Source organism: Geotrypetes seraphini, chromosome 14, assembly GCF_902459505.1.
Source record: "Geotrypetes seraphini chromosome 14, aGeoSer1.1, whole genome shotgun sequence".
Taxonomy (NCBI): Eukaryota; Metazoa; Chordata; class Amphibia; order Gymnophiona; family Dermophiidae; genus Geotrypetes; species Geotrypetes seraphini.
Genome location: NC_047097.1, coordinates 38,731,613 through 38,744,281, shown reverse-complemented (window position 1 = coordinate 38,744,281; position 12,669 = coordinate 38,731,613). Strand labels below are relative to the sequence as shown.

At 43.0% G+C, this 12,669-nt stretch overlaps 1 protein-coding gene across 1 annotated transcript; it reads right to left on the bottom strand.

Annotated features, from left to right (window-relative positions):
• Positions 1 to 10,372: 10,372 nt before the first annotated feature.
• Positions 10,373 to 12,170, bottom strand: LOC117348412 (beta-1,3-galactosyl-O-glycosyl-glycoprotein beta-1,6-N-acetylglucosaminyltransferase 3-like). Its single transcript, XM_033920541.1, has one exon. The coding sequence runs from the start codon at positions 11,881 to 11,883 to the stop codon at positions 10,525 to 10,527; it is 1,359 nt and encodes a 452-aa protein (XP_033776432.1). The 5' UTR covers positions 11,884 to 12,170; the 3' UTR covers positions 10,373 to 10,524.
• Positions 12,171 to 12,669: the final 499 nt, after the last annotated feature.

Below are 12,669 nucleotides of genomic sequence, written 5' to 3'. Positions count from 1 at the left end.
CCTCACCCACCACGTGAATGTCTCCCGCTGTTACCAAGGGAGCTGTACCCTCTTCTCACGACTCCTCCCACCCCTTCTTCCTCCACCTGCCACACTCCCTCCCCATTCTGCCCCTTACCTCTCCTTGAAAAGAACAAAAAAATAAAAAAACAAGTCCCACCCCTTCTTCCTCCCCCTGCCACATCCCTTCCCCTTCTGCCCTTACCCCTCCTTGAAAAAGACAAAATATTTTTTAAAAACAAGTCCCACCACTTCTTTCTACCCCTGCCACACTCCCTCCTATCTTCATCCACCCCCCTCCACACTCCCACCCCCTCCACATCCATTCCCCACTTACCGACCCCTTCTCACCTAAAGCCACTGGTCTCCAGCATGAGGACTCGCCTGTCTCCTACTGTCCAATTGGATCAGCTATCCTCTTTTGAGTGTCTCTCTCTCTCTCTCTCTCTTCCTCCCGGTATCAGACTGTTGTTTCTTATCCTTCACAACAGTGTTTTCTTTCCCCTCCAGCCTCCTGTGTTGCTGCTGCACTCAAGCAGCCACTCACTGCTACTTGAACAATCAAGTCATCAAGTCTCCAGCATGAGGACTCGCCTGCCTCCTACCATCTCATGGGAACTGTTATCCTCATGCGAGTGTGTGTCTCTCTCTCTTTCTCTCTCTCCCTGTCCCAGGCTGTTGTTTCTTATCCCTCACAACTGTGTTTTCTTTCCTCTCCAACCTCCTGTGTTGCTGCTGCACTCAAGCAGCCACTCACTACTACTAGAACAATCAAGTCATCAAGTCTCCAGCATGAGGACTCGCCTGACTCCTACCATCTCATGGGTCTGCTATCCTCCTGTGAGTGTCTCTCTTTCTCTCTCTCTCTCTCGGTCCCAGACTGTTGTTTTTATCCCTCACAACAGTGTTTTCTTTCCCCTTCAGCCTCCTGTGTTGCTGCTGCACTCAAGCAGCCACTCACTAATACTTGAACAATCAAGTCATCAAGTCTCCAGCATGAAGACTCACCTGTCTCCTACTGTCTCATGGGATCTGCTATCCTCTTGTGAGTGTCTCTCTCTCTCTCTCCCTCCCGGTCCCAGACTGTTGTTTCTTATCTCTCACAACAGTGTTTTCATTCCCATCAAGCCTCCTGTGTTGCTGCTGCACTCAAGCAGCCACTCAGTACTACTTGAACAATCAAGTCATCAATTCTCCAGCATGAGGACTCGCCTGCCTCCTACCATTTCATGGGATCTGCTATCCTCTTGTGAGTGCCTCTCTTTCTCTCTCTCTCTCTCCCGGTCCCAGACTGTTGTTCCTTATCCCTCACAACTGTGTTTTATTTCCCCTCCAGCCTCCTGTGTTGCTGCTGCACTCAAGCCGCCATTGTTCTCCAGCATGAGGACTAGCCTGCCTCCTACCGTCTCATCAGATCAGCTATCCTCCTGTGAGTGTCTCTCTCTCTCTCTCTCTCTCTCCCTCCCAGTCCCAGACTGTTGTTTCCTATCCCTCACAACAGTGTTTTCTTTCCCTTCCAGCCTACTGTGTTGCTGCTGCACTCAAGCAGCCACTCACTACTTGAACAATCAAGTCATCAAGTCTCCAGCATGAGGACTCGCCCGCCTCCTACAGTCTCATGGGATCTGCTATCCTCCTGTGAATGTGTGTCTCTCTCTCTCCCTCCCGGTCCCAGATTGTTGTTTCTTATCCCTCACAACTGTGTTTTCTTTCCCCTCCAGCCTGCTATATTGCTGCTGCACTGAAGCAGCCACTCACTACTACTTGAACAATCAAGTCATCAAGTCTCCGGCATGAGGACTCAACTGCCTCCTACTGTCTCATGGGATCTGCTATCCTCCTGTGAGTGCCTCTCTCTCTCTCTCTCTTTCTCTCTCTCGGTCCCAGACTGTTGTTTCTTATCCCTCACAACTGTGCTTTCTTTCCCCTCCAGCCTCCTGTGTTGCTGCTGCACTCAAGCCGCCATTGTTCTCCAGCATGAGGACTCGCCTGCCTCCTACCATCTCATCAGATCAGCTATCCTCCTGTGAGTGTCTCTCTCTCACTTTCTTTCTCTCTCTCTCCCGGTCCCAGACTGTTGTTTCTTATCCCTCACAACTGTGTTTTCTTTCCCCTCCAGCCTCCTGTGTTGCTGATACACTGAAGCAGCCACTCACTACTACTTGAACAATGAAGTCATTAAGTCTCCAGCATGAGGACTCCCCCTGCCTCCTACCGTCTTATGGGATCTGCTATCCTCCTGTGAGTGTCTCTCTTTCTCTCTCTCCCGGTCCCAGACTGTTGTTTCTTATCCCTCACAACTGTGTTTTCTTTCCCCTTGAAGTAAAGGCTGCTTTGTTTACCTCATTGGAATAAATACAAGACGGCATTGTATCTTCCAAAACAGACAATATTCGTTTATTGCTAGTATAAAAACTATAAGTATTACAGCAGCAGAGACATATCAGAAAAATATATTGTCAGTTCAGAATATGCAATGGAGAGAAGAACTAACACTCATATGCTTAGCAGGGGGCTAGCAGATCCCTGTAGCATAAGTAAGTGAATCTCTCTGGCTTTACCTAGAATGCACGTGTTTTTTATACAGAGCAATTCTTCCTTTGTTCCAAAAAAGTCCATCCCCGAATTCTGGTTATGTAATTCCCTATTGGTACATAAAATAATGTATACCTAACTCCTCCTGCTCTCAGTCCACGCCTCTCTCACCTCTCACTCTTGGTGAACTTTCTTTCTCCAGCGCTGAGATATGTAGATGCTAATTAGTGGTTTTACAATTCTGTGCATCTTCGGGATGGTGTCCTTGTATGCTGAAAGTTGGCAAAGGTGACCTTTCGACAATCCAGCTGCTTGGTTCTCATAACTTGGTTCAGAGACAGGGAGCAAATGTTTTGGTACCAAGTTCTCTCATTTCGCTACACCCACATCGTCCTGCAGGGATCCTTGCTCATTATAAAAGTTTTATGGCTTTCCAGGGTGCCTGGCATATGAAGTCATACAGCACTGATAACAGTTCATCAGAACCTTGGAGAAATATCCTCCCAGCAGAGAATAGAGACAAAAACGTTAGCATGCAAAGGCTGCAGGTGTTTACAGACAGCAAGGTACAGACTGAGCCTGGCTATGGGAGAATATAGGTCTGTAGTGTCCAGCATACACAAGTGAGGCCAGTATGTCCAGTTGAATCATCTGTATGTCCAGGTTATCCATGTCACCCTCCAGCCTCTTGCGTTGCAGCAGCTGTGACTACTACTTCCAAATTCAAGTCTCCAGCATGAGGACTCGCCTGCCTCCCACCTTCTCATCTCCCACATCTGGACTTGTCATGCCAGCTCTCCTTCGATTATCATAACAATGTTACATCATGTCTATAATACTTTTAAAAAGACATTTTAATATACAGTTTATTGAACATGAGCCACAACTGCATACAGGATCAATGCTAAACCTTATCAAACATAAGTGTTAAGTTTACATGGCTGTGTCATGCCCAGAGACAGCAGTAAAGCACAGAACTAGATAGAATTTGTAAAGCTACAAGTTAGATGGCTTATCTTGTTTAGAGAGCTTTTTAATAGAGTAGAACACTTAAATCAGTGTTCCCGCTAAGCTGCGCTGGCCTGCGCTCGCGCACAAAATATTACATCGCAGCGCAAAGTTTCTCTTCACAGCGCACACACGCGTCGGTAAGGTAAGGGGACGCATTGGGGGGATTGCACTTCCCCACAATTGCCATGCTTCGGTTCCTCTTCTTCCTTCCTTCCTCCCCCCCCCCCGCGGGACCCTGCGGCACCATCAACTCTTACTCCCTCTAATGTCGGCCCTGCAGCTCCAGACTTCCTCGCACCTTCTCCCCTCCCCCTTTGGATCGCTATTATTTTAAATGTTATAGCCGCGGAGCTGTATCCATCAGTGGAGATGTCTAACCTCGGCCTGCCCCGGAACTCTTACTGCAGCAGACGCCCGTCTAGGCAGGAACAGGAAGTCACTGTTGCAGTAAGAGTTCCGGGGCAGGCCGAGGTTAGACATCTCCACTGATGGATACAGCTCCGCGGCTATAACATTTAAAATAATAGCGATCCAAAGGGGGAGGGGAGAAGGTGCGAGGAAGTCTGGAGCTGCAGGGCCGACATTAGAGGGAGTAAGAGTTGATGGTGCCGCAGGGTCCCGCGGGGGGGGGGGGGGGGAGGAAGGAAGGAAGAAGAGGAACCGAAGCATGGCAATTGTGGGGAAGTGCAGAGCTGCAGGGAAGAGTGTTGCGGTACCCAGCTGGAGGGAGAAGGAAGATGAGGGAGGGAATTAAAGGAGATGCCAGGGCTTGGAGCGTAGGAGGAAGGTATGCCAGTCTAAGGGAAAAGGAAGGGGGAGATGTGAGAGCATGGAGGGGGAGCGAAAGATGGAAGAAAAGGAAAGGAGAGAGATGCCAGAGAATCAGGGAAGGGGAGATACCAGACTATGAGGAGAGGTGTGGGAGAGGGAAGGCGAGGAGAGAGATGCCAGACCAATGGGGTGAAAGGAGAGATGGAAGGGGGAGGCATACAGTTTCTGGAAGGGGCATAGAAGGAGAGAAGATGCCATATAGGGGAAGAGAGACGGCAGACAGTGGATGGAAGGAAGAGAGTTACAAGAAGATGAGGAAAGGAGAAACCACAGAAGACAAAGGTAGAAAAAAATTTCTATTTATTTATTGCTTTAGGAGACATGTGTCACTGTTTCTGTGAAGCATTGTATGCAGAGTCCAGCTTCTTGCTGGTTCAATTTAACCTTTGTCTATGTATTTTTATTTTATCCCCCCTTTTACAAAACTGTGAAGCGTTTTTAGCACCAGCCTTGGTGGTAGCAGCTCTGATGCTCAGAATTTTATGAGCATCAGAGCTGTTACCTCCGTAGCTAAAATCCACACTACAGTTTTGTAAAAGAGGGAGGGGTTAGTTTGTGATTACATATTCCTTACTAGGCGAAGGTGTTTTCTGTGTTCTGTGTGTTTTCTGTTAGGATTGACGGTGTAGGATTGATCTGTGCTGGTCTGGCTTGTTTAGTTTTACAATGGGTGTATTGATGTACTGCTCACTGCAATATGTAAGATGCTGCCTTTTCCTAGGTACTCATGTGTGACGTGTGGTTTGTTACTAAAAATCATGTTTTTCTTACAGATGGGGGGGGGTGCCAAAAAATGATGGGCCCCGGATGTTACATATGCTAGGTACGCCACTGTATGTAAAGATACCAGAAAGCTGGCGTAGCAAAAACTTCTAAGTTTTGAGTATTTAACCCTCCCACAATCTCACGGGCACTCGTTTCAAGTTTATTGAGATTTTGATTTAAACGCAATATCAAATATTTTCAATGCGTATAACAAAAATAAATTTGGGGAAATAAATAAAACCATTTGAACCAGTGTTCCCGCTAAGCTGCGCTGGCGTGCGCTGGCGCACAAAATATTACATCGCAGCGCACACGTTTCTCGTCACAGCGCACGATCGGAAGAGGCGTACGGCAGATGGCAGGGCGGCGAGAGGAGAATCGGGCGAGTTGGCTCATAACTTGCTGGCGCCCGATATTTTTGGCTCACGGTGAAAAAAGTTTGCTCACAACACCCGCCCGCTTAGAGGGAACACTGCTTATCATTCCTAATCATTTAAGTATAAATTAGATGACATGTGTAGAGGTGATAGATTAACATCTTTCCTTTTGTGAACACACAATGTGATTGCTGTATAAGACCATAAGAACTGTCATCTCCGGAACAAACCTTTGGTCTATCAAATCCAGCGATCTGACGCTACGCCAGTTGTACACCTGGCATAAATTTAATCACCCATATCCCTTTATGCCTCTCATAAGGAGATATGCATCTAGTTTGCTTTTAAATCCTAGAACTATTTACCATTAATAAAACAGGGAAACAGGTCTCCTGAAGTAATAGCATGAGAATAATCTTTTCCAGGAGGTATAAAATCCCAATCCCCAAATGCACTCCATTATCACCAATAATGAAGGGGTTCAAAGACCTCACAGGGAAGCGTGGTATGTGTTCCCACTCCTATATTTTTTACTATGTAATTGTAATAAGTACTTACTGAGCGAGGAGTCAAAGCACTGGCATTGAACTGTCCATTTAAAGTATATTACGACATTTCCCCTTCATGGGGAACGGTAACTTTGCATTTAGAGAGAAGTACTCCATCATGACTGATTGAGAGCCAGGGCTCAAAGCTCTGGCGGTGAACAGGCCCTGGAGTTTTATCCACTCCCTGTCAATTTCTACAATGTTCCTGTACTTGCCCTTGCAGTCATAATATCTCTGTTGACTAATAATTATTTTTAAGCATTAACAGTTCTTCATATACTTCTGACACTACATGCATTTATTTCTTCAGATGACAGTGAGGATGGGGAACAATACTTTCTCATTGGACGAGAAGTACTCTGTTGAACTCTATGAAACAAAATACTTCTCTTTCAGCAGCCTATATTTTGAATATGTCATTGTCTTTTCAATTTCAAACTCCTTATAATGCTCTTTGTCATTGTAGATATATTAGCATCCACCTCCTCTCGCACCCTATCCTCTGTTTCAACCCCATCTCCCCATTCAAAACCCCACCCGGTGTCCCACCTGTTCTACCGCTGCTCCACCTGTGATTTTTGGACCAACCCCTCACCACCAACCACCCCTATTGCAGCGACCACTATTGTAGTTCACGCTGCACACACACACTGACTGAATGAGAGCTAAAGAGTGAAAGCACTGGCATTGAACAGGCACTGGAGTTTCCTCCACTCCCTGTCCATTTCTCCAATGTTCCTGTGCTTGCTCTTGATGGGGAACAATACTTTCTCATTGAACGAGAAGTACTCTATATGTGTATATGTACTATATTTATGTATGTATTTATGTTTATAATCTTTTACATCCTCTAGTTCAAACGCTGAAGCTAAAGCTCAAGGCTTTACTATTTTATACCTAAAGTATACAGAATACTTCTCTTTCTGTGAATTTAGGCTTTCGCCCTCATCAGCTGCCTCTATTTTGACCATGTAATTGTCTTTTCAATTTCAAACTCCTTATAATGCTCTTTCATGTTTACTTGTGTTCATTAATACTTACATTGCATTTAACTTTGCCCTAGGGGACCTATTTTGTCCATTCTATATGTTCATTGTATTATGCTTTGTTAAATAGCACAGTTAACCAGGAATAAATACATTACTTTAAACATATATTCTGTCATGTAAAGATTATTAAGCAAATGTAATTTGCCATTATCTTATACATATTTTGAGTATTCATAGAACAAACATATCTTGCAAGACAAACACAACTAAATGATTACAGGTGCTAAACTAAGAAATAATGGAACTTTGAATAATGAAAATAACATAACTTACTGAATGTTACACACCTCTAGTAGGAGGCCTGGTTATATTAGCCTGGTTACATTAGGATATATCATGTTAAGTGGTATTTTTCTCTATATGAGTAAGTGATTTTTTGACCACTTGGGTTAAGTACATTTAGTTTATATACATTAGGATTTGACCATGAACTGGGAGACAAGATGGATGGATCAGATTAGCTTGGATCAGAGAAATAGACACTGCAGGCATCAGACTAGGGGCATCAGAACAAAATATGGAAAGCACAATATATCTTCCATCCATTTGACTATGAACCCATTGGAAACACCCACTATGCTCATTTACCTTATACTATAACAGGTCTCAAAGTTGCCAATGAATATGAGATCTATGTGCATGCACTGCTTTCAATGCAAGTCTGGTAATGGGACAGAAGCACCTGGGTCAAACGCACGCTGATACTGTGGTGTGCAAATGCATTTGCTATCACTATAATAATTTAATTATTTAATCATTATAACTATAAGCTCTCTTGCCGGCGCTCAGATGTCTCTAGCTCAGATGTCTTGTGCTCACTTGCTGGCGTTCAGATGTCTTGCGCTCACTTGCCGGCAGTCGGATGTCTTGCGCTCAGATGTCTCTTGCTCAGATGTCTTGCGCTCAGACATCTTGCGCTCACTTGCTGGTGCTCAGATGTCTTGTGCTCACTTGCTGGCGCTCAGATGTCTTTCGCTCAGATGTCTTGCGCTCACTTGCCGGTGCTCAGATGTCTTGCACTCATTTGCCAGCGCTCAGATGTCTTTCGCTCAGATGTCTTGCGCTCACTTGCCGGTGCTCAGATGTCTTGCGCTCATTTGCCAGCGTTCAGATGTCTTTCGCTCAGATGTCTTGTGCTCAGACGTCTAGCGCTCGTGCTTGTTACTGAAATTGTCTTGCGCTGAATTGTCTTGCACTCGAATGTCTTGCACTCAGTTGTCTTGCCGCTCACTTGTCTTGCCGCTCACTTGTCTTTGCGCTCATTGTCTTGCGCTCACTTGCCTTGCATCCATTTGTCCACACCATTTGTCTGCGCGCTGTTGTCTTGCGCGCATTTGACTATGAACCATATTACGCATTACCTAATTTTCCTCTATGAACTGACTTAATAGCAAAATACATAAAGAGAATATTATTATGCTTTTCCTTAATATTAATCTATAGTGTGTTTTTCTGACCTTGGCTACATCCATATTCAGATTTTTATTCACCAACTTTTCGTACACTTCTATTGGGCGTGGCCTTAACTAACACATATGCTTGTATCTAACTAGTTACCAGCAGGCATTTTTGTAGAAAAACTCCACAAAATGCTCCACAAACACATATTGTTCATTAACCATTCCATAGCACCCCCTAGAGTGCCACTTCAATCCCCTCTTGAATATTGCGTAAGTTTACACATGTGATATTCACACATGGGGCGCTCGTGGGTTACTTTGGGTACTGCCCTTCTTATGGATCAGTGTATGTCTGTGCAAGTATATTCTTTTAATGCCAATTAGATAGGACTGATTGCACAAAAGCCAGAAAAATATACTACCTAGGCCTGCAAAGGCAGGTGCCTAGAAGATCTTACCCAAAGCATACTTGAATTCTCAAGTGAGAATGCAAGCAAATCCCATCCACTGTCTTAGATAAAACCCATTCAAGTAATTTATCTAAGTTGCTGGCTAAGTTCAACCATACAGGAAACTTACCATTCCAGTAATAGATATATAGGTAGTGTCTGTTCTAGTCCAGGTGCAATAGCCCTAGAGCAGAGCAGAGACTAAACTGGCATCTGTTCTGTTATTCTTAGAGGCATCAATGAAACTCTAATACTTTTGAGGTATAAAGATCAGAAAATGTAAAGAAAGTATAGCTAAGAGAAAGATAGAACCTTAGATATATATTAGACATATCTAAATCCCTAGATTTCCCTAAAATAAGAGAACCTCAGTATTACCTAACTTAGAATTGGTCCCTATACTCAGAAGTGTTTGGCATAGTAACCTAGAAGTAAATCAATAAGGTATAAAATAATGCAGAGTGCTAAGAAACCCAAATATATGCCTAATATGTAAATTTAACTCATGTGTAGATGATGCAGTGTGTAGTGCAAGAACTCCTTTCTTAAATTTAAATTAAAAGCATTAAAATAACTGGTGATGGCAGCAGTTAAACCCAGCTTAGAACCTGTCACCGAACATAGAATACAGTAATATGAAGTAAAATTTAAAATACAGAATAAACAAAATATTTTCTGAGAACAATGCACGAGGACAATGATAAAGAAAATACAATTGCTAACACGATGTCATAATGGGCTTAATGAATTATGCAAAAGCATAATTAAAGTTCGGAAGCCTAATTCAAGTGAAGTGCTTTAAAGTAAAGTAGTTTAAGATAAAGTCTGTTTTTTCAAAATTTTATGAGTCCAAATTTCTTTGCAAATATTTTAGCAACTTGTAAGATCAGAGTCTGTATGAACTTTCAATGTTAAGTGACGGTCTAATGTCACCCCCAAGATCTTAATTGAGGTGACTATATCAAAGATTTGATCATTAATTTGGAGGGTTTTTTTTTTTTTTATCTGTAATGATGTCATTTGGACTGGCAAGAAAAAATTTAGTTTTTTCTGAATTAAGTTTGTGTTTAAATCTGAACATCCAGTGTTCTATCTGTGCCAGAATAACAGCAATCTGATCTTTTATGTCCTCTGTAAAGGCTGACATAGGCAAACAGTATGATGATATTGTCAGCATAAATATAAAATTTGACTTTCAGGTCTTGCAGTAAATTAGCCAAAGAGATCAAATAGATGTTAAAGAGGGTGGGCAACAATGGAGATCCCTGTAGGACTCCAAGTATATGAATATTTGGTATTCTCTAGCAAAGAGATATTCATTCTCGGGGGTATGTGAAAGCCCATTGTTTCAAACCTTAATTAATGTAATTTGCAGTTGCTAAGCTGGAAAATAAATACTCTCCATACAAATATTCTTTATTCTGAAACAGAATTACAGGGGAAAACAAACATTGACAAAACTTCATAATCAAACTCAGGAATAATTCAATAAGTCTTACTCGTTATGCTCACTGAAGCTCTTCCTCTTTTTAATTCCAGAGCTTAGATGAATGTTGACCTTATAGTCCCTCTCTATAAAGAGCCAGGTGTCTCAGATACTGCTCCAGACACCGAATGGCATAGTCATCCACGCTGGGATCAAACTTATTAGCAAAGAGGTGGTGATGCTTGAGCATCCACTGCAGATCCCCAGCCCCATATACACACACTGAGTGTCTGTGAGTGCCTGTGCAGGGAGGATATGAAGCTCCTTTGCTGGGGTCTCCTTCCAAGCTGTCCCACTTCACCAGCCTTGCGATTGCATTCATGTCTGAGGTGCCATATTTATCCTGATAAGGAACTGACCCTGGAATTCCAGGCATTCGATTCAAAGTGGCCCAGAGAAATTCATCTGGGCTGTAAGTATCATTTGCAAATCGTAATAATTTCTCTGCATCTGGATGTTCCAATACAGATCTCACAAAGTCTCTTGTGACCACAAAATAAGCATTTCCAACAAATATGGGAATACTTATGGGTGGGGAATGTTTTCTAATATCAGTTCTTACTATGTTAGATTCATGTATTTCATACTGAAAGAACCAACGGGTTTGCTTATGTTGTGGTGGCTTCTCAGACTCTAGGCTGTTCTTTCCATTCAAGACCTTCAGGGCTCTGACTATCTCTGCGTTGGTCTTTATTGGGAAGTCGGTGCCACATGTGTTTAACAGATATCTCCAGGGCACTGCACTTTTCAGCAGATCCTCCATGCAGTTCAGATCAGCTTGAACCCTGGACCAGGATGCATAAACCACCTTTTCCAGTCTGGATGCCACAAACACATTTTCAAAGCACGATGCAATGGCCCTCACAGCCTCCTTAAATACCTCAGGAGACTTTTCATCCACATGGACACAGTAAATGTTCTGAGGTGTATAAATTGTCCTTAAAAGCCTCTCAAACATTTCAATATTTTCGTGGATCACCATGGAATATGCAATAGGAAAATCTGCTTCGTCTTTGCTCAGTGGAAAAGAGATAAATTTCCTGGTTTCCTTGAAGAGATTGCAGTCTTTTGTCCAGTTCAGATAGTTATTTTCAGTTATGGGCATTTTTTTATTTTTTACAACCAGTCTCTCTAAAAGTGCTTGCTCTATAGCTTCCTGATCCCCTTTGATAATTCTGGAGCAAGATATTGGACCTCTAGGTGACAAGGTCAGAGATGGGAACAATTGTTCCTTGCAGTATTTGCTTCTTGAACCATCTGCTTCCCTCAGGTAGTCATCCAAGCCGCAATCTTGAAACACAAATGTCAGCACTGTGATGGCAAACAGCAGCAGGAATCCAAAGCCCATGAGATGCCAAATATGATGCCAACGAATAGTTTTTTTCATATAAAATGCCTTCTTCAGAGCAAATGTTGAGATGTTCATGTTCATTCTGTGTGGATAATCATTCTCCTTTCTCTAGTAAATTCATGGCTGAATGATGAGCATGTGGATATAGAGCACGAAGGGCTAGTCTGAACTTGTTAACTGTTTGCCAAAACTGTGTGTAATCATCAGAGTCTGCTGAACGTAGCACCGCTGTGGTTTTCAACCCTCTACAAATTCAAAGTTTACAAGGATATACAGTACAAGTAATTCTGTACCTTTTCCTTTCTGGTTCATTACTATTACTGCAGCAGGATAATAATCTTATCACACACCTAAAAAAAGGGGGAAGCAAAATCTCTCAGGAGCCTCTCCCATTATAAGTGCGCGTTATAAATATGCAATATATTGTAAAGGCGACAAAAGGCTGTTCCTTATGCATACAAAATGCAACCAGTCAAACAAGTTCATCCGTGACCACTAAGTGAGCATTGTGTTTCTCCCTTGCCACTCCTGGAATCCTACATTCTTGTCTGCTTATGCTTAGAACAGGCAGCTCAGAATTCAGCTGGCACTGAACTCCCATCATTGTACAGGCTGCAGTTTTGGTATCTGAAAGATAGGCAGGACAAGAATTCAAAGCTGTAAAGACTCCCTCAGCCCTGGCTCATTTTTTCCAGAACAACAAAAACAAAGACAATATACTCCATCAAGAAGTCAGCAAGGACGAGCTACAAAAATGTGGAGCAGGTATGTATCTTCTTTATAAAATCTCAAAATTTCATCCTTCTATTAATTTGACATTCCTTTTTAAGGGCTCCTTTTATCAAGGTGCGCTATGGGGGTTAGCGC

Coding starts and splice junctions, on each gene's coding strand:
- LOC117348412 (XM_033920541.1), bottom strand. CDS start 11,883: ATGAACATGAACATCTCAACATTTGCTCTGAAGAAGGCATTTTATATG.